This window comes from Cygnus olor, chromosome 1 (genome assembly GCF_009769625.2).
Source record: "Cygnus olor isolate bCygOlo1 chromosome 1, bCygOlo1.pri.v2, whole genome shotgun sequence".
Lineage (NCBI taxonomy): Eukaryota > Metazoa > Chordata > Aves > Anseriformes > Anatidae > Cygnus > Cygnus olor.
Window position 1 is genome coordinate 148,395,130 of NC_049169.1, and position 23,053 is coordinate 148,418,182.

Consider the following 23,053-nt stretch of genomic DNA (forward strand, 5'->3'; position numbering starts at 1 on the left):
ATAATTAAATCTATGACTCTCTTCACAGACAATGGGTAAAATAACAACTACTCATGATGGTAGAAGTCAAAATAAAACAAAAATGATACAACTTTGAGAATGTTAAAATACATAGTTGGGCTCTTATTTTGACAAAAAAAAAAGAAAAAAAAAAGTAAGAGGAACTGGGACAAAGCTTGATAATGTCTGCTTGATATCAAAAGTGCTTGATGACACTCTAATGCAAAGGTTTAGCTGAATTTGTATTGATAATTGCTGCAACAGTTGCTCCTACCAGTAGAACTAATCAACTCAAAACTAAAACAAAATCTACTATTTTAAAAATGGCTTGCTGCAAGATTTTGCACAAGGAAGTGTTTGGCAATTAGAAAACACATTTTTCCTACATAAACAATACAATCACAATACATTACAAAAGCAAGACACTGCTTTAAAGCTTGTTACAAAGCATCTGAAAGACCTATTTACACTTCACCAGCCCTCACAACTTTGTATTAAAAAATCAAAGAAAATCAAGAGACTAATGCAGAAAATTGTGGATTACTATACATGTGAGGTTAGGCAAAATGTTAAGAACATTTAATTTGAAATATTAGAGCCTTCTATTCTGATGAGTTTTTATTAGCCATTAACATGTTTTGTCAAGAATTATTTATGATTGTTAAGCTAAAATAGTTTTATGAAGAAAACACATGGCATTTAGGTTAAGCAATTGCTTCAAGTCCCTTAAATGTCATGCATGATCATTCTGTAAAGCTTTGTCCTCAGTGGTCAATCAGTTATCTATTATCTTACATGTTATGAGCCAAAGAACTAAAGAACACTAGTTTTGATGTATAGAGTGAAGCATGGTATGGCAGCACTAAGTGGCACTATTTTAAGGACACAGGTCTGCAGAACACCTGGTGACCTGCCAGCACAGGAGATGGACTTCCATGAATTCTTTACACTTGCCAAGCTTTGGAACATGAATAATAAACATTCCCAATAAAAAAGTGTCTTTTCCAAGTGACGCCAGTACTTTGAGCCGCTAGAGTTATTCAGGATGAATGATGAACATGGGGACACACTTTATTTTTGAGGAAAGGTTGTCCCTTGTCTTTACATTCATATAATGAATTAACCTAGATTAAATAAAATTCTGTTATTTAGATAAGATTTATAATATAAAAATATTAAAGGAGCTTTGAGAGAAAACAGCTACAGTATATACTTCAGACTCTTTCCCCTTCCACATGCAATTAGCTCCTTGAATTTCAGATATTGTTTTATAGCCTTATTTTGTTCCCTTGAGCTCCAAGACCTAACACTAAGGGGCACCAGAGAACTGAACTGCATCTGTTCAAATCCATCAGGAACCAGCTGCTGCAACTAACACCATAAGTTACTCACTGAGCTAGGTGGAGAGGGAATGGGGCTTTGGGGGAAACAACAGACAAAACAACAGTTCTGCATGACACATCCTCTGTTACAGAAAACTGCAACTGGAAGAGCAAGGATTCAAACATTTACAGAATGCTGAATGTCTCCTCATTAGGGTTTATCGCTAGGTGCCGAAAAAGAACTCTCACTCTATTTTTCCACACAAAAGTTGGGAAATGTGTGAAAATATTGTATGTCATGAAAATGGATTTTTCAGAGAAGCCCAATTTATCTTAAAAATCCTAGCAGACTGACTGTGAGTGTACTTAGTTTGATCCTAGTCCAATGTAAATGGAGATGCACAGGCTTATGAATTCATTCTTATATTAAGTTTTGTATGAGGTCTGGATATCAGCATTTTTTCTTACCAATTCTAAAAATTCCACCATGAAGATAAAGAACATTTCTAATTTCCCTGTGGGTGGCAAAAATGCCTATTACTTCCTCATTTTCCCAACAGGGCTACAGGAAAGCAATATCCAGAATAAATAAATAAATAAGTAAAGCCTGTTTGCCAAGTGAGGACTCCAAAACTGACTTCCTTCACCCTGTTTGACTGCCAAATAGAGAATAATTATCCCAGTGCCACATATCTTAATACAGCACATTCTGAAAATCTCAGATTTCCTGATATCAAAACCTGTTGCTTATTCCCCCCGCCCCCCTTCTTTTTTGGCCTCTTTTTCTGTTTTAGTCCCACCCTTCCACTGCAAAATGTATAAACAACAAACAAAATATAATATAATTAAATAAATGACACTACATGTTAGAGAAGTTACATTGTTATGATTAAAAGCTCAGTCACGGTCATCTCCCAGAATGGAAAACATTGCAAAAATGCAGATACACTACAGGGCCCAGTATGTCGAATCATTGGAATCAAAGCTCCAAGACCAAAATTAATAATGTAGCATTAGCAGATGGTGTGAGCTGATTGACTGAGAATTGCAAACAGCATTCTGATTGAGTACTGTACAATTTTTTCTTATAATATTAGCACTTATTTCTGCATCTTTAAATAGCCTATCAAAATAAAATCTACAGATGACTTCTGCTCAGTGTAGAATTTGACTCATAGATCTTTTAAGGCCAGATGAGACCATTATGATAATGTGCCTTGACCTCCAGCATAACACAGGGCATAGAACCTCTCAGCAATTCCTCCCTTGAGTTTGCATCTTCTGTTTGAGGTATACCACTTCCTTTTGAAAGATATCCAGCCTTGTTTTATTGCTCAAAGTGATGGAAATTCCAGCACATTCCTTGGTAAACTCACCCCTCAGTTAATGACAGCTGCAGTCAGAAAAGGTACAAGCTTTTTCCTCCTCTGATACAATTTAGTTTCAGATTTAATCCCACAGAACCCTCAACTATCAGAAATGATATCAGTTTGTAGACCATGACCATGTTTGTTAAGGAATAAAGCTTTCTTTAACTAAATAATGGGGTAAAGCTTGGTGGTACAGCGTGCACCTTCATTAAGGGCCATTACTAGTTCTAAATGGTCCTTCCTCCCAGGATGGAGAAAACCTCTGCAATAAGATTAGGCATGGTTTCTAAACCTTTCTCCAATCCAATGGAGAAATAAAAATATACACCTTGGTTGTGTTATGGCTGGAAGCATACCTGATGTCTTGAGAATAAGACCTTGTAACTAACTCCGAGCTGGTAGAGGTCTTCATCTGATAATGTTCAACTTCTAGCTGACAGTTTCTTTTGTCTTGTGAGGGATCCAAGTACATCTGTTGCTGTTACATTAAGATGCATCAGCAAGCAAGATGAAGGCAATTTAGGAGCGACCAAACAGTACGTTTATTTAAGCAAGAGATCCTGCTGGTATGGTACAGAAGGTAGTGGGATCTCTGCTGTGGGTCTGAGGGGAGATTATAAGTGATCTGGCTTTCATCAGCCTAGTAGGATAGCTAACTCTGCTGTCTCTGTCTCTCTCTCTAGGCAGTGACATCTAAAAGGCAAAACACAAAGACTGGCAGCATTTACCCAGCTCAAGAGCACTGGGCCAGGGTTTTGCACATTTTCTCTTGGGGGAACAGCTTGGGGCTTATGGACAATTTGCTTTCCAGCCCACTGACTGAAAGGCAGGCAACTGTTTTCAGGCATTTTACTATGGGGCCAAAACCTGCTGGGATCCAGGACCTGGAGTTTCACATGCCATTTGTGATTTGCTATGACAAGGACGGACACGGCAACAGAGCTCTCCAGCCACCACCCTCTGCAGACATGGTGTTTTGGGGCCGCAAAGGGAAGGAGACCCTGAAGGAAAGTGGGCTGGAGAGTGGTTCTTCGGTGAGGGAAAGCAGGGAGATGAGTGGAAAGACTTGCACCGAGGAGGCCCTTTGGAGGGGCCATGTGGTCCCCAGTGCCTCTCCCACCTCCTCCTCCTCCTCCTCCTCCTCCTCCTCCTCCTCAGGCAGGAGGAGGCAGAGTTGCTGCTGCTGCCAATGCGCCAGGATAGAGAGATCTCGGCGCGGGAGGAGATGACGCAAAAGGCAGAGCTCCCCCCAAAAAAGTGTTTCTCCAGGACGAAGATGGCGGCAACTTAGCCCAGGGGCCCAAGATGCCTGTGGCCATCGGGGGCCCCCAGCCAGGCAGTTCCGCCCCGTGCGCCCGGGGACACCGCGCCCGGCGGCAGCAGCGGCGGCAGCCGCAGCCCATTGTCACCAGCAGCGGCGGCGGCCCCGGCAGCCTCCTCCTCCTCTTCCTCTTCCTCCTCCTCCTCTTCAGCATCCTCGGCAGCGCTCCGGGAGCCCTGCAGCAGCGTCTCTCCAGTTAGAGCGGAGGGGGGAGAGGAGAAAGAGGAGACGGAGACAGCGGTGCTGGCATCTGTGCCGCGGCTCGGGGCTGAGGACGAGGAGCAGCGGCGGCGGCAGGGAGGAAGAGGAGGCGAGCAGCCCTCCTGGAGCCGTCCGTCGGCAGCGGGGGACGCGGCATGCAGCTGTCCAGGGGCAGCGGGCTTTTCTCGGGAGGGAGATGAGGAGCTGCGATCTGACCATGCCTGGGTGAGAGGGGGAAAGGACCAGCCGCGCACCCCGCCACCGCCAACTATCACCACTACCACCACCATCTCCTCTCCCTCCTCCTCTCTCTGCGTTATTGCTCTTATCTTCTCCACGGCACTCCGCGTTGGATGGACTGGGGCTGCTTCGTGTGCTGAGACCAAGGCAGAGCCGCCGGCGACAGCCAACGATATCTCAGAGGAAGAAGAAGAAGAAGAAAGAAGAGGGAGAAAGAGAGAGAGGGGGAGAGTGGAAGAGGGAGCGAGCGACGAGCGAGCGAGAGAAGGGAAGGGAAGAGAAGGCAGGCAAGAAAATCCCCCCAATCTTTTAAGTCAATGCATATTGTGGTGACAGCGGCAAAGGAGCCCTCACGGTGGAGTCGGCCAGGGCTGTGCGTTCCCAAAATATGACCAGGGGTGCTTGGATGTGCAGTCGGCAGTACGATGACGGCTTAAAAATCTGCTTTGCACCCCGGGAGAACGAGAAACCCTTCACGGATTCAGAGAGGGCTCAGAAATGGCGACTGTCCCTGGCATCGCTCTTGTTTTTCACGGTCCTGCTCTCTGATCACTTGTGGTTCTGCGCCGAGGCCAAATTCACGGGGACCGGAGAGAAGGAGCAGCCGCCGCCCGACAAGCCGGAGCCCGCCGAGCCCGAGCTGCTGGCGGCCATGGGGGAGCCGGCGCCCCCCACGCCCCGGCTCCTCGCCCCCCCCTCGCCCTCCCTCCCGCCCTCCCCCAGCGGCGGCGGCGGCGGCAGCGGCCACGCCAACGGCACCGAGCCCCGGCACGGCAAGGCTGCTTTCCTGGGGAACTCCACTGCCGGGCCCCCCGAGACTTGCCCGCCCCCGAGCTCATCGTCCGGGCAGTGCTTCAGCGTGGGGGACGCGGAGGCGGTGTGCCGGCGGCGGGGGGGGCCGGGGCGACCGCGGGGCGCGGGGCAGAGCCTGGCGCCCGGCTGGGACCTGACGGATTTTTACCTTTCCTTTTGTAATTCCTACACACTTTGGGAGTTGTTCGCCGGGTTGTCCAATCCGGACACTTTGAACTGCAGTCTGGATGTGGTGCTGAGGGGGGGAGGCTCCTGCAGCCAGTGCGTCCAGGCTTACCAGCGCTACGACCAGCACGCTCAGGAGAAATACGAAGAGTTTGAGGTTATGCTCCAGAAATATTTACAGTCGGATGAGTACTCGGTGAAATCGTGTCCTGAGGATTGTAAGGTAGGAGCCCCTGCTGTGTTTCCTGTCCCTGGCCGGCGGGCTTGGCGTGCCATCCGCGCCTGTTGTGCCTGCCGCGCTCCGTGTTTTGGCTGCTCCGGGCTGCGCGCCTGGCGCCGGGCTGCGGGTGCTGCGCGCATCGGCGGGGAGCCCCCGGGCGAGCGCTGCCGGGAGGGAGGCAGGCGGAGGGGGAAGGTCAGAAAAAAAAAAAAAAGAAAAGAAAAAAGAAAAAAAGTGAGCCTTGGCCCTCTGGGAGTGCAGAGCTGGATTTCCCCCTCCTTATGAATATGCGATTGGCTCCGGCTCGGCTGCCGGCTTCCAGCGGGCTGGGATGCGGCTTGACGGCGGGCAGCGACGGGGGCTGCATGCCAATGAGCGGGGCCAGGACGGCGCTGCCCTACCCGCGGGCCCGGGGCCGGGGCCGGCGATGGGACCGGGGCCAGGCTGGCGAGGGGCGCGGAGGGGCCGGGGGTCGGCCGCGGGGACGTCGGGGCTCCGCGGCTGTGCCCGAAGGAGGGGGCGCAGGCCGGCGGCTGCGGGAGCGGGACCCCGGCTCCGGGTGCTTGGCCAAAATGCGTGGAGCTGGAGGACGAGGGAGGATGGAAGTGGGCAGTGCGGTGGATCTTGGCTGGGAAGTGATGGTGATGGCGTTTCGCATGGTCTTGGCGGTTGTCTTTGGTGCCACCGGTGAGGTTTTGGTTTTCCTTTGCTAGAAGGCAGGGTCCCACTTTGGCTCTTTGTGGTTGTTGTCTTCTCTCTTCTTTTGCACAAGATTAGTTGGCCTAGCTCTCAAGACAGGAAAGGGCAGAAAAGACAGCGCTCTTTGGCACCTAAAATAACTAATTGCATCCCTCTTTGCGTATTTACTGAGGGCCAGGCCAGGTGAATGGTTTCTGCCCTGAACTGGATTAACTTGACTACTGTAGCACTACATTAACCAATCTGAACCAAATCAGGCTTTAGCAGTGGAACACAACAGTGCATACAAATCACCACGCTGAACAGAAGGCCTAGCAGTATTTCAGTGCTTTGTAACTTCAGCAGGGCCTTCTGAAATCATTTCATGGTAACAGCACATCTGTAAAGCATCCCATTCCCCAGTAAGTTACTGTACTATCTTTGCCTGAAAAAAAAATCAGTCCTCATCCCTCCAGAAGCTGAAATATCCTGTTATCTCATTGGATAAAGTGGGAAAGTTATCTTTTTTTTTTTTTTTTTTTCCTTGTTAAACCTGACAAAAGTGGTTTCACCAGTAATTTTGACTTCACTGTTTTTAGGGTATAAATTGTGCATGCTCACAATCATCACAAGTATTTTATGCACTCAGTTGCAGATAATGTAAATATTTCTTATTTCCAGAGTGAATCACATAAGTAAAAAGCATAAATTGGATAAATAAAAAGCGTGTCAAATATAAATAGGTGTCTACTGCTGTGAGGGCATCTTTGCCATTTTGGTAACTCCTTAACCTAGAAATTGACCTACTGATATGTGCTGCCAAATGATCAACATATATGGGCTTAAATTGATTTTTTTTTTTTTTTTGGTATTTCTTCAGTTTGACTGGACTTTACCACAAAGTGTGCATTTGATCTACAATATATGAAGATGCAAAAGGAGTTGAAAATACACACAATAGCAAATGTACATTATGCTATTAATTCCTCTTCAGGGACTGAATAAGGAGAATTAATTTTCTAATGATGGGGAAGAAGTTGCTGAAATTAAAATGGTTGCATGAACTATATAAACAAACTAAGCAAATGCAACGCCAGTGCCAGTTCTTCAGTTCTGAATGGCAGACTGGTCAAGTGACTGTATTGCACATTGTTTTGAGAATTTGGCCAACCAGTCTGTGTTAAAAATGAGATATTTTCCAACAGGAAAAAAAAATAAATAAATGTGTGTTTATATGTATATGTGAGTTTATGAAAAGCACACGGGTGCAACTCAGTGGTTTGTACTCTCGTGGGAGAAGGTGCCAGGCGGCGCAGGCAGGGGAGCTGGGCGCGGCGGGGGGCGCGCTCGGTGCGCGGGGCTGCGCGGTGCCGGCTGCGCCTCCCGGTGAGGCTGCTGTCCGAGGTGCTGCACGGACAGCGCATCTTGTCGGAGCCCGGCACGCTGCGGAGGAGCCGGTCTCTGTTCCACGTGCTCCCTGGCTTTTGGCGCTTCTGGGTCCCACGGAGACTTTTGGTTCGCCCTGGTGGGTGGCGAAGCTGAGCGTTTCAGAGGTCCAGCGGTGTGATAGCCACGGGTATTATTGATGTGCTCGTGCGTGATCTGCTCTGAAGGGTGTGCAGGTGAAACCAGAAACTTGTGCTGCGTAGCTTGTGTGCAATAGAACGGGAATTGCAATGTTTTGCTGGACTTTTTGGTGTTTTATACATATTACACTTATTACACTCCATCAGGAAATAGCTTCTTTTTGTGTACCTAAATACTGATTTTTTAAGCGTCGGATATCTAGATTCTTTCTAGCTTAAGAACTAGCATTTAACGTATGACTAGAAAATAACTTGACATATATCTATGTGTTTTAGGTACACACCATTTGATTGGTTTATGTGGTGAGCTGCTTTTTATTTTCTATTAAAATTCAAAAAATACTGTTTTTACTCCATTATCATATATGTAAGCACTGGCTTAGTACAATAAAAGGCTTGTTAAATAATCTATTTATATTTAAGAGATCGTTAGTATTCTGGGAGGGATGCTTCATTCACAGAAGAACAGAGCTTTTCATCCAGTTGACTAGTTATAGCTGGTGACAAAATCAATAACATTTACACTGGATATCAGTCAACCTGAAACTTGTAATTGGGTATTACTTCCCCCTTCCCCATCTCCCCCCACCTTCAACACCATCAGTTCTCAAAGTAGAGTCCAGCAAGTTATGCCATTTAAGAAAGTGCTCTTGTTTATAGAAAACAGTGCATATGAAAATACTTTTGATGTATTGTGCCTAAAGCTTCAAGTCTATATTTTCATTCTTTTACCTGAAACCAGAAGAAAAAAAAATACTTTTAAAATAATCTGTGTTCCACTACGTCTTCTACTCTCTGAAGAATATTTTAAATAAAGCATTTTGATTGGAGACATTTATTTGCAGTCAGGAGTTATTTGGGTTATCAGTTCATATTTAGCTATTTTATATGGTGAGTTTTGTGTTTTGTTTTAATATATAGGTATACTTACTCATTTAAAAATGCCTTTCTATAACCAAAGTCTTGCTATTAAATTCCTTATTGAGGTGCATTGGGTTTTTTGAAAATTTTACAGAAAATGCTGAGAATTTTAAATTTTAGAATATTTTGAAAATCAGTATTTTTGATAGTATCAATGAACACCCATATGCATTTTATATTGTTAGGATGTCAGTAGATTTTGTATGTTGTTTACAAGTTCTGGATATCAGTGTTGTCTCACAGTAAATCCATCCATTTATTCTGTACAAATATTACTGAAGTCTGATGTCTTTATATATTTTTTCTTGTCTTGATAATCACACATCAATAATGACAAAACAATAAATATAAGTAAGATAGATATATGAAAGTATTACATATCCAACCAGGTGACATAAATAACTTGCTTCAGCTTTACTGAATCACTAACATAATGAATTAATGGAGAATCTGAATCTACATATTTGTTTTCCTGCTTTAAATTTATTTATTTATTTTTAAGCTTATAAAATGTTGCTTTTGCACATTCAAAAGCAATGGTTATGTTTACAGAAATTGTCCTTGGCAATATCTATTGCCATAATACAGGTTTCCAGAATATCATTTTTATTTGCAGTGTGACACAGGACTATATTCAAATAATTAATAAAGAACTGTATTGACTTGATGTTGGAAGACACGGTTCCTCATAATGACTTGTCACCTATCTATCAGGGGAAATGATCAAGTTCTTATTCTTAAAACAGTAGGCAATCACTGTCTGGAATAAAAGAAAATTCTGGCTACTTCTGATTAACAAGTGGGTCAAATAACTAAGTAGGACATATAAATGTACAGGGTTTCACATTTATTTATTTATTTAGAGATAGAACTTATGTCTTTGTGCAAAGTATCTGAGGCCAAGGCTTTATTTTCAGAAGTGTTTATTAATATTGATAGTATTTGAACAAAATATCAGTTCTAATTTTCTGACACAGCTTTATTTAATTCAGTGAAAGTTGAGAGTGTTTAAAATGTGGCCTACCTTAGTGCCAGTTAAAATATTGCAAGATTTACTTCAGGTAAGTACATTGTAGTTCAAATAACATAAAAGAACATTGATATCCTACTAGAATATCAAAAGAGAAAAATAAAATATATACCAACTTTTTTTTTATATCAGCATTGCTAAAAAGTAAACATTTGTTCACGTCCTAAGTGCTCACCATATATGCACAACATTTTTTTTTCCCCTGCAGGAATTAAGTATTATTTAACAACTTCTAATATGAGGTTTTGATATTAGTATCAGAAATATGGTCGAAAATAGCTGAGTTTAAATACTACTCAGTTGACAAGCACACATATCGGTAAAGGGTTTCGTCATTAAACACAGACCGTACAGTTGTTATCAGATCTTTTTTTTTTTTTTTTGATCAGAGGGCTGTATTCAACTCCTTTTATTTGAGTAAGAGGATGACTGAAAGTAATTTAAAACAATTACAATCACATTTGTTCTTATTTATCTGGAAATATCAAAGCCTATATGAATCATGACTTTTCCAAGAACTTTTTCCTAAACAGCATATGTAGTCTAATTAGATTTTGATTTAAATTCTCAGTTAAGCTGGCAGAAAAGAGCAGATGAGAAATATGAAACCAAAAGCTCAAGTGATAAAAGAACCCTTCTGTTACAAAAGGTCACACAGACCAGCATCTGCCTCTAAGTTAGACATTTCAATTACACATCTTAATCACACAATATTTATATTGTATTCAAGAGTGATACCTAAGCTAATCAGAAGAAACTCTTACAAATTAAACCTTCAGAAATCTGCATTGAAGGCCAGTGTTTAATATGAATTGGAAACAATAGACATTAATTACTGAACTGATGCCTTCTTAAAATGTCCTGATATTTAAATATTTATTTTAAAGCTCTTTTTAAAAACAAATATGCTTTACTAAAAAGCTGTGATACTTAAATGCATATATTTTTTAAGGTTTTGCTTAAAATGCTGTGAAGCTAATGTGACTATATAAATTGATGTTCGCACATGTTCTTTGTTTAGTTGAATTAAATAATTATTTTTCAGATAATTTAAGATAAAGATGTGGGTGAATTTGATGTGTCTGCTCTTATAATAGTGCTCTTGCAATATAAGGAGCAACACTTACTAAGTATTAATGGACATTGTACATTAGTACATGTATTAGACATTTTTATTTTGGCCTAAAATCCTGATTCAGCAATCTGCTTATGAATGTCACTGAAGACTATGCACATGCTTATAGTCATTCAATTGCTTAAATGGTTTGTTGGATCAGGATCTTCACTTAACAAATTTTCCAATGTGTTCTTTACAGAAGAGAGTTCATCCCACCTAAATTTAGCACTTCAGAAGTTTGCATCTACTTAATCATCCAGATATTCATCTTATTCATAAAGCCAATGGGTACCTCATCCCTTCTTTAGGAAAAAAAAAAAAAAAGTGCAGATGACTGGCACAGACTAGTTGAAGTGGATTCTATCCTAATTCAGCAGCCATCACTTAATGCTTCAGGGTGTTAGAGTCACATGGCTAGAGATGTCATGGCTCTGTCCTCAATTTTAGTTTGTTCCTTGGTTCTCTGCATCAAGTTGTACAGCTCACACGTACTTTGCAGAGAATGCAGCAGTCTTGCTTCTTCATTTCATGTTCTTCTAGGAAAAGTAATCAAAATGCAAATTACAGTTCTATCACTTATCCTGCCTAAAAATCATTTTGTCTATACTTAGTAATTTATTATTTCAGTCTTGCACTAGGATCCATAATATATTTAGATCTACGAATTGCCTAAAAGGGAGAAAAAGTAACTTAGAAACCAAATTCTCAAATACTACTTGTTGATAAGTATCACTCCAAGAGATACGAAAATTAAGGAATTAATCTGAAAAAAATTAGATGTCTACAGTATGGATATCCGCATTGTATAGAATAGTTCAGGCTCTCTTTGTAGTCAATGGAGTTACGTAGGTCCAGAGTGAGTGAGTTCACAGTAAAGTGGACATTTACTGTGGACATTTAAAATAGGTCAGAGGGATTATGCCCTTGAAGTACCTCTTTTCTGTTCATCGTCTCTAAAGTGCACTTAAGTTTGGATGAAATTGTGTTCATATGTAAAATTTAACCATGAGAAAGTCTGTAGAAGTGTGCTACTTGTGCTGTCCCACATCAACCTAGTGAAATCACAAGTCTCTTTCACTTTCCTGATGACTATAATCTGTCACTGAAGAATGTGTGAGCCATGCAATCTGCTTTATAGAAATGGGAATAGGAAAGGGCCTTATATAATTGTAATATTATCACTTTTTTTTTCTTTTTTTTTGAGAGAGAGAGGGGAGGCCAAGAGCTTCTACATAAACTTTTTCAGTTATTTCTACTGAGAAACCATACAATAACAATTGTATCATCATCCTCTTAATAGCAAATTTTGCAGGTAAATTTGCTACAGATTATTTCCCTTATTCTCACTTCTCTCTTTAGGAGGAGGGTGTTTTGAGGTGTGTGTTTATATGTCTGTGTGTGTGAGAATTACTATACATTACACTGTGTTTAATTTTCTTCCCTTAAATCAAATCAGAGGGAATCTCTCTAATTCAAGAGGCATATGTTCCTAGACTTTCATGCCACTTTACTAAAGTAACCTGTACTTTTCACTGTACATTTCACCGTACTTGTCTCTTGTCAGAACTGTAGAGCAAACATCACTAAGTGAGAGTGTGTGGCAGTTTGGTAAACTTCATTTACAACTTCAATTAGATGGAGGAATACAAATTTAGTATTAAGTACTAGAAACATCCTGGTCTGAAGAGAGTTTTATTAATTTGAAGATATGTTAAAAAGAAAAAAATACCAGTTTTACTCTATTAGATTTATGATCTAATCTTGTTTGTACAGAGGGCAGATATACGAAAGAAATATATTACTCCTTTAGAACATGCATATTGAAGAGCTATATCCAACAAGTTCCCATTCCATAATGATAGAGAATATGGCATGATGTAAGCAGGTTTGAAGTGAAGTTGGTCAATACTTAATATTCTCCCACCCTTCATCTCTTCTCTTTCATTCAAACTGATGGAAATGTCTTGAAAGATGAGTTTGAAGTAACATAGTCCTAAAGCCTTTATGAGAGAAGCATAAAACATCTGAAGCACTGTGTTGAATGCAACCAAACTGTTGAGTGGAGTGGTGAAGATAAATATTGAACCGATAAACTTCAGCAGTTTTATATAAATATTGTGGTCCTTTGAAATGTCTTGGAGATCCTGATGGGAAAGTTCACCTTTCATATAAATTGATGTTGAGACCATTCAGAGATTTCATCATTAGCAGAAAAAATTCTGGATAAAAACAGTAGCAAAGATCATCTGAACTGAACAAGAAATATGTGTGGGTACAGGTTTTCAGAAATTTTGCATCAGTTTGGAAGCCTTTGTGGATGTTTTAATAGATTTCAATGAAATGGGGGGAAACTGTGCCCGAGACGTTACAAACAACAACAAAAAGACTATTTTCATTTTTTTTGGATATGACAGTGGCATTTTTATGATTTTTTAAAAATGCAAAAATTTAGGCAAATTTCTTAGTCAGGCCATTACATTTTCAAATTTATCAATTAAAAATTGGAAAAAATATTTTTGTATTTTAGAATATGCAATTTTGAGGAGACAATTTTCCAGGGAGAAAATGAGATATCTAAAATGTTTTTTTAAATGCATGTTTAAACCCTGCTGCTCCTCAGCATGTTAGATCAGATATTGTCTTCAATTTGCTTGAACATTTACATAAATGGTGGCATGTCAACACACTTCATCTCTGTAAAACATCACAATGAAGTATCTTTATTACATTTGTAAGATATTAGCAATCCAGAATCAGAGGACTTTCTTTATTAAATGGAAGAGTAAAAGATGGATTGTCTGTGCTATTTAGAAAAATAGTTTTTCTCATTTTATTCATCAATCTTTTAGGAGGATAAGAGAGTTTCCACAGTCTGTTGATTACTGATTTGCTGATTATTGCTCTACATATTGGTTAGCTTGTTCTCCATATTTCAGGGGTTACACTTCTGGCTTCTTCTCAGAAAACAAAACAAAACTAAACTAAAAAACCTTAACTATGTATTAGCCCTATTAATTTAGATAAATAATTGGATTTAAAGTTCTAGTAAGGAAGAATTTCAGCAACCTTAGAATGCTTCAAATTTTGTATTAAAATCAATTATATATCTTGCAGATTTCTGTGTGTAGCAATAGATGACTAAACGTAAGATCATAAATATCAAAATTTATTCATGTGGTAGTACACGTTCTTCAGGAGGAGCAGTATACCATACTGAAATCCTTTGATAGTATAGAAAGTTTCTTCTTAACTCATATTAGGTGAGAATTCATTTACTGTGCTCATGATTCAAGAAAAAAATATAGTTTGTATTAGTATAACTTCATCATTTGGAGGGTTATTTTTATTGTTGTTAGAGGTAAAGTTATGTTTTCAAAGGCAAATTATTGTATTTTTATACTTGTAGAACAGATTAAAAACCAGTTGTTTGTTAAAATAGAGTTTAGTTTGTTGAAGGTTAAAATGCCAAATAAATAATATTATTATTACTTTTTTTTTTTTTAGTTATTGCAAATATGGAAAATTTTAAATGTAATTTACAATTACACACAAATTCTCTGTTGAGTACTCTTTATATTGCTCTCACATATGATATTGGTTGAAACTAGATTTCTGTGAAAAAGAGCTTTAGAATAATAAGGATACTTTATTATTCACAGTTGCAAGTAAAAATGCTTGTGTATTCAAAGACATAACTGATTTTTAAAAGGAAATCACTTTGTGGTTAAGTCTGGTATAGGAAATCTCACTTTAAATATAACATTCTTTTCGAGTATGAGAAAATTACATCTGTGAGTTGCAATGCACAATTCCAAAAGTGATAAGAATAAAATTATGCATGCCAGTCATCATCTCTCTTATTTAAAATAGCTACAAATAATCCAAAATCTATGCTTTTGTTAAGACAAAAATATTTGGAAATTTTCAAGAGAAGTGATTACTGCAATATCTATTTAGAATACTGATAATTAGTAAATTCCTTAAGCAAATTTCTGATGGTTTTCTAATGGAATGTGTCTCTACTGATCCCAGCTTTGTAAAAGTCATGCAATAGTCTAAAATCCCAGTATGATCCATGGAGAAAGAGCTTTTTCTTCAGATCCTAATTCACTGACCTTTTTATTACTAAACAAAGTACTACAATTGATCATTTTTGGAGTATTGCAAATTGCATACCTATATAAATACAAAAACATCCATTAATGTTTTGCTTTTACACTATGTTCAGGCTGTTTATATAGCAGTACTGTGCTTTAAACTGACACTAGACAGCTGAGATAATAAGACAGTTTTTTACAGAGGGGAACATGAATGCTGAGCTCAAAGCATCCTGCTCAAGGGGACACCCCAGCACGTACTGCCAGGAACGTGAAGACTTTGTCCATTTGGCTACACGGATGGAGCAGGGCCAGGGCAGAGGATATATGTGGACTAGATTCTACTGGCTTGAGGTACTGCACCTAAAAAAAGAAGCAAAACAAGAACATAGCCAAGGTCCTGAGGGATATTTTTTTTTTTAAATCCTTCATGCATTCAGAGAAGAGAGATGATCATTTTCAGCCCCCTTCTGCTTTGGAGTAAAAGTCTTGTCTTCCTGTAAATATTCCTACACAGAACTGCCAGAACTTAGACCAGTATTAACCAAGAGTTTTTGAACACAGTACATTTGAAATATTGGCCAAATTACCTTAAAAGAAGAATTTGGCTTTTTTTTTTTTTTTTTCTTCCCCTTTCCCTTTTATGCTTTCTCATATAACAATCCTTGGGGAAATGACCCCTATTATAAGCTATGGTTAGCTAACAAGATAGAGTGTGTCACTGTAGTTCAGGAAATGAGGCTTGCTGGTTTATATCCCAATTCAGTTAGAAGTGCATTATAGTTTCTTTTGTCTTTATTTAAATCTTATAAACGTTAAAGCTCAATCTTATAAATATACATTTTTGCAACCTCACTGTATTAATAAAATTAAATCATTGCTGCACTGCTTTTCAAATAGCTTTCCAAAATTTAGTGGCTGAGATTGATTCCTGGGATGTGACCTGTGTAAATGTATCACAATCTCTGTACAACAGTTGGGAATTTAAAATACTGCTTTATTTTCCTTTGTAAATATAGACCAATTTTCCTTTAGTCAGGGATCTACAAACAACATAAACCGGGACTTGCTCCACAAAGTCAAAGACTTTACTTAAATGTAATACTGTCTTGAGAGCAGAAGGAGGCACATGATATACATGAAAACTAAAATATATGAAGTCAAAGGGGTGGATTTGACTCACACTGATTTGCTTTATGAACATTGCTCCAGAAAGGAATATGCAGAGTGCTTTAATTATTCCTTTTCTTGTCTTTGACTGACATTATTAATTTGTTATTGTTGTTAGATTAATTTTTTTCCCTGTCCTTTGTTGTACTTGATCTCGATCCCATTATCTTGTTTTATTGATTTTTCAGGCACACTATAGAAAATATTCTGAGCTTAACTTGTTCAGTTATTTAGGGATGAAAAATTCTTGAATTTTCAGAGCAGAATTCATTTGCGTTTTCCAGCCAATAGTGAGTGTAGGTCTTCCATCAGGGTTGAAAGGAGAGATGCAGATCAGCAGTATTGCAAGTTTAAATCCAGAGAAGCTGCTTTGATTGCTGTAGACACGTTCTGTATTTATGCTGGTGTAAATACAGCTAGAAAGTGTTTAAGTGTATGATGAAGAATTGATTGGGTAACGGACATTTTCCTCTGTGGTAAATTTCAATGCTCACAAAACAGGTAGTAATTTTAACAATGAATCATCTTAAGTAAAAATTATAGGTATTATACAAGCATATGCATGTATATATGTGATATATATATATATATATATGTCTGTGTGTCTAACAGGTAGTACAACAAGGAAATCACTAAAGCAGGATCAAGCATTTTGGAGATGCTAAGACAATCCTGTAGTAGAGTCCTATGAAAGTCTTCAAGATGTCCTGGATAGTTTAAAATTAGAAAGTAGTTCCAGAAATACAGAAAAAAAGACAACAATTGTTTCTAAATGATCTTTTCATTTTTTTTTTCAGTCCCTGAAAAACCATCATTTACAGATGTCACAGCAAGAATACACACTAACATTGATTTATATTGTTTTTCACAACTCCTTTGTAGAAACTTTCTATGTGTTTGGACTGAGATTTGGATCACTGTTTGGAACAAAACCACCTAAAATTCCATATCCCTCTGCTAATCTAATAGATTATGGGAAAACTATCTTAAATATTCTATTTATGCAATCAGAATATTTTAGATTATATATTTATTTATTTTTCTATATTTGCACATTTCATAAAAGCTTTTTTGTTTGTTTGGTTTTTGTTTGTTTATGTATTATTTATTTACTTATTTAAGATCAGGACCTTCTGATTGCTGCGATTATTTGGAGGATCAGTTTTTTTGTTACTAATGTCACTGTAAGCACTGGCACAGTTTGCCCAGAGAGGTTGTGGGGTGTTCACCTTGGAGGTCTTCAACAGCTTGTTCCTGGGCAGTCTGCTGTGGGTGATGCTCTGCTTGAGCAGGGGGGTTGGACCAGGTGACCTCCAGAGGTCCCTCCCAGACTCAACCAGTCTGTGGTTCTGTGATCTCTTGAGTTTTATATTTTCTTTGGAATGTTTTCAAGGGCAGAGTTATGCTAGCTTGTGCAATATAAGCATGAATTCCAGTGCCCTGCCAAATATTTCTTTATTATTTTTTTTTTTCTGAGTTTCCCGTTTACTTGCATCTGTTTCTTTTCCATTACTGGAAAAATATTCCTCCTTAAATTTTTCTGTGAACTTAAGTATTTATAGTATGATCTTTTCTCATAGCTTTTAATATAGGCTTAATTTGAAGAGAGCTGATATTTGGGATGAGAGGTTTTATTCTTCTCTTCTTCTATAGTTTACGTTTGCAAGAGGAGGAGATTATGTTTTGCAGCTTGCAGGAAATACTTACATCTCTTAATTTTACCAAAATTATGGCTGACAGGAAAGATCAGCAGGCTCACAGGGAGGAATAAGAGGTCTGTGAATTTAATTCAGCTTTTTTTTTGGTTTACTTTAAATGTGTGGTCCTGTGTACAGGACAGAAAACAGAGCTTAAAGTACACATGAATAAAGAGACATCTGAAATCATTTACTGATGTTCTAACAAGAAGCAAAAGATCTGAAAGTGTTTGTTTTTCTGCAACTAATGGTGCTATTGGGGAACTGAAATATTACCATAATTCAGCAAAGTAGGGGCCCCATAACATGAAGCGAATAGTGATGTGCATCTGTTATATTCCTCAAAGGACTGTTCCTGCTTCAAATTCTTTTCTTCACTTTGTGTCTTAATAGAGTTAAAACACAACGCTTTATTTCTTGCAGAGTCTGTACACACTTGGGTACACTGCTCGCAAATCTCAAGTGGTTGAACTGCGTATAGGCAGTTGCCCTGAGGCTATGTCTACATTAGCATTTTAGTTCAGGTCAGGACTGTGCTTTTGAAACAAATCTCCCACCTACTCCCACTCCCACTCTTCTTGCATTTTGATTCATATTGCAGAGCAATCCGAGAGCACACAGCCTGGGTTGTTTTCCACTGAAGGAGAAGGAGAAGTGTTCCAGAAGCGCATCTAATGAACTGCAGACTAAGGGGCATACTGTCTGTAGGGGCACTAAGGGGCGCACTGTCTGTAGGACTGGAGTCAGGTTGAAGTAAAAGCACTGAAACACATATAATGTGGATGCCAGGGTCCCAGCACTCTTTCAGTCTACATCACCATGTTACTTGTTAATAGTCACATAGCCTTAGTTAAAGAGACAGAAATTCAACCCTTACATGGAAATAATTCCCAAAGTATTTCTGCAATTTCTTTAGGACCACAGTGTCAGAACACTGGTAACTAATCTTCACAGAAGCATAGTACATTTACTTATAAAAAATTCAATACATCCCATGACTTTTTAGGGTTCAAAAGCAATAATTACAGGGAATTTTGAAATAAAAAAGCCTAAATAAATAATAAACAAACAAATAAATAAATGAAAGGAAATAATAAAAAGGAAAGGAAAATAATAAAAAACCACTACCACACTACCAAATATTCCATCAACAAGGCAATATTTTTATAGTGCACCTTCTTCCCCCATTCTTCTGTTGGCATGTCTACAGATCTGATTCACAGCATGGTGTAAATTTTTGCTATATGCCTTCCCTGCAGCTGCCAAGCCTCTGTGCAGCAGAACTACTGCATCTCTGCTGCATTTCAGGCTCTCTGGACTGCCTCTGTCCTTGCTGTGAAATTCCCAGGACTTTCACAGTACATGGAAACGATACTAAACAAGAGTTTTCAGTGCCTCATTGTGGGAAGTTTGAGTTTTTAATTTTCAGAATGGTGAAAAAATATCTAAACAATCATGAAAATGAGAAATTTGTGTGGGGAGGGAAGGAAATCAGCACACACAGAGCAGGTCTGACCTTCCTTCATAAAACATTGCCCTCCCTATCTTTGTACTTATTTTCTTGTTTCCTCGTAGACGAAAAATTATGGGGGCAGTGTTCAATTTGTTTGGATTTTAGATAACAACTGAACTGATAACCAGATACTCAGAAAAACCTGAGTAACTGATTTTTTTTTCCAATTATTTTGTTTTTTATATGCCTGTGAAGACTTCATTGTCTATGGATTTTTCAGCAACAAGGACAATACTGTACCCATGGGTATAGATTAATATCATTTCTCTTCACAGATTAAAGCTTCTTTCTTAGGAAGATTAGAAAGGTGCAGTATAGTTCTTTAGAAAGTTTTACAACTAGAACAAAACTGCTTTATTGATAGAATATTTTTTGTTAGTGCAGTGAACTATTACCTTTCTTTTTTCCTTTTTTTTTTTTTTAACTTTTCTTTAGGCATTTTTATTTCAGAAACAAACAAACAAAAACAAAACAAAACAAAGAAACAAAAACCAAAAAAACCCACACTACAGTAATTGCAGGTGATCATTGTTTTTGAATCCTGAAAATTCATGGCATGTATTGAGTTGTTTTAAAGTAAGCTTACTGCACTTCCAGGAAGAAAATTAGTTAGCAGCATTCTTCTAAAGGTCATGATCAAGCCTTTTCTAGTGGTAACTACATTTCTGAAGATCTATGAGCCTTAATGTTTTTAGCTTTTTGTTAACTACAGGAAAGCTTCCTTAACTTTTTCCCAATGGAAGACTGTGTTATGGCTAAAAAGAGGCAAGAAAAGTGCTAGCGGCCTAGCGAAAAATGGAAAAACAAATCGCTTACTGAAACAGTATCAGTGCGTTTGATTGATTGAAACCTTGTGGGGAGACTTGCCCGTGATCAGCACTTACTTCACCAGCAGATGTTGCTGAGCTGAGGAGGAACTGCTAGTCAAACTGACTAGTAGAGGTCAGGTGTTATTCTGCCAGCTGGAGGTAATCAGAATGGCAGACAGGTAAAAATGCAGGTGTTTAACTTGGGTCATTGTAAGAGCAGATAGACAATATATTTACATAAGACTTCCATGTGACATATCTCAGATTATACTTAAAATGTTTTATCCTGAGCCTGAAGGAGCTGATACTGAAGAATTGGAAAACTGGAGAGCTTTCAAGTGTATTTTCCATAAACAGGATATGGGAAGTGACATACTGCATTGCTTAGTGATCTGCTGAGAGTTGTGTCCCATCTTTGGGAATAAGCAGTGCTTGGGAGGCAAAATTAATATTACACCAGACAGAATAGAATAGTACACCAAAAAATCCTTTGCTAGTATGCAGTTTCTTCCTAACTCATATTAGGCATTAGATGATTTACCATATTTATGATTCAAGAAAAGATACTTCTATAGTTTTCTATTAGTATAATTTTATACATGAAGGGTTATCTAATTGTTAGAGATAAAGTTATATTCTTAAAGACAACTAGAATTGTCTCAAAAATCCTGTTTTTTTCTAAATGTGTGGCAGATCCATATTCAATTAAAATTTGGCTCTCACTATTGTTTCATACATCAGTCCTTCTTGTTCTTTGTAAAAATGAAGGTAGGATTTCTGTTGCTGTAATTCTTACTGAATTTTTATATAGCTCCTATATGATTTTTTTTTCTGATATCTAGTGGCAAATTATTGGATGTGAGTGGAGACTAGGGTAGAAGAAAAGGATTATATTTATGTAAATTATGTTACAGTGGTATAGCAAACAAAATCAAAAATAGAAAAACTATAATTCTGAATATGTTGAAATACTGATAGAGGGATTTGCTCCGTATATACCTCTTGCACATACAGTTCTTGGACTGTATTAGTGGCTACTTGCTAACAAAGGCATTTAAGAGAAGTTTCTTGCATGACAGACAAGGATTTTGTTTGTGTATTGTACCATGTCTATCACAAGAGATTTCTCCTACCTTCAGTGTTCATTTCCAGTTTTTAATCCTAGACAAAATATTTCATATGGTGCTTTCTTGTGTCCATCTATTATTCTTGGCAGTGCTAGATTCCATCTGCTATTGTTTCCCCTTTCATTTAGCTCTTTTAAGCGACCCAAAAGCTCCTTGGCCTGCTTTGGCCTTGATTAATCTAAGACTTGTTAAGTCACTTGTAAAAATTTCCATTTTATTGTTAGTCCCAATTCCAGATGATTAATAGATAGATTAAATACTCTCCTTAGTAAAGAACCTGGGGGCACCCTGCTGTTAACCTTTAGCCACATGGAGCAGTGACCATTAATAAATGTATTCTGCTTTTGTATTCTGCCTTTTATAGTTAGTTGGTTTCTAACCAGTGACAATGCTTTACTTCTCACCCTGTGGTTTCTTAGTTTCTCTAATAGCCATTTGTGTGAAGCATTCTCAAAGGCTTTTGAAAGTCCAGAGAAGTTGTATCAACCAGCTCTTTTTTATCTGCTATTTATTAACATGACAAAAGCATTCTAATAGGTTAAGGAGGCACACAAAGCATTATGGCTTCTAACTTTAATACAGATATTTAATAATTTTATTTTTAATCAGTACCTCAGCTAGTGCATTTATTACTGCAGTAATACACGTAGTGTGGAGCTGTTAGAATCCTTCCCTGGTTTCTCTCTGGAGTTACATAAAGATGACTGCGTTCCTGCATGGTTCAGTATACAAGCTGATTTCAATGTGAAACTGCATAACTGTGTTCTTTGTTAGTCTTAAATTGCTTTGGGACCCTGAATAAACATCATCCTATTCTTGGGATACATTGATTTTTTTATTTATTGATTTGTTCCAGCAGTTCCTCTTATGAGAATTGCTGAAAGCTCCTTATCTTTACTTGAACAGGTTAGTATCTCCTTAGCACTCTGAGACAAAAATTGCTGTAAAAGATTATTTGTTTTCTCTGCTATATTCTTATCTTGTCTAGTTTCTCCTTTAACTTCTTGTGAGGGTCATCATGATCTCTCTTTCAAGAGTCATATTTTGTATACCTGTTTACTTAATATATTCTCATTTAGTCACTCCCCTTCCCTATTAAGATGTGTCTGTCACCATTTGTGAATCTTGAAGACTATAAGCATCCCAAGCCAAGTACACTGGCAAATCCACATATTCAACTTATATTCAACACATGCAACTTAGATGTTGCACTCCCAAAAGTAACCGGGATATTCCTCATTTGAACAAAGCAGACTGGATGGAAGGCTAATTTTATTCATTTTTTAATCTTTGACTAAACTAGGTTGTACTAAAATAATCTTTGTCTTGGATGAACTGCAGCTCAGTGGCTATCTGCAGCAAAGGCTTCTGCAGCATGAATGCAACATTTGCCCTGTTCATCCCCGAGTCTGAATGCCTGATCTCTCTGGCCAGCACACAGATGAGATTCCTCAGAAAGGCAAGTAAGAACTAACATGCTAAGTGCCTAAAGCCAAAACAAGATGTGAAGTGGAGAAACAATGATCACAGTGCTCTTTTTGGAGTAAGGAATCTTAGTTCAGGGCTCTCGGTAGAGGCTTCAAAACCAAAACCCAAAAGCCTCTTCCTGAGGTAAGATCTCTCCACATCAGGATGCTGCCAGTGGGTTGTCCTACT

General features: G+C 38.7%; 1 protein-coding gene across 1 annotated transcript in view; it reads left to right on the plus strand.

The window, feature by feature from the left end:
* The first annotated feature begins 4,832 nt into the window (after positions 1-4,832).
* The window catches only part of FAM155A (family with sequence similarity 155 member A), a 521,166-nt gene continuing 502,945 nt past the window's right edge, over positions 4,833-23,053 (plus strand). Inside the window, exon 1 of the mRNA XM_040537523.1 lies at positions 4,833-5,655. Coding sequence (XP_040393457.1) covers positions 4,843-5,655 — 813 coding nt within the window. The 5' untranslated portion in view covers positions 4,833-4,842. The remainder of the gene's footprint in view (positions 5,656-23,053) is intronic.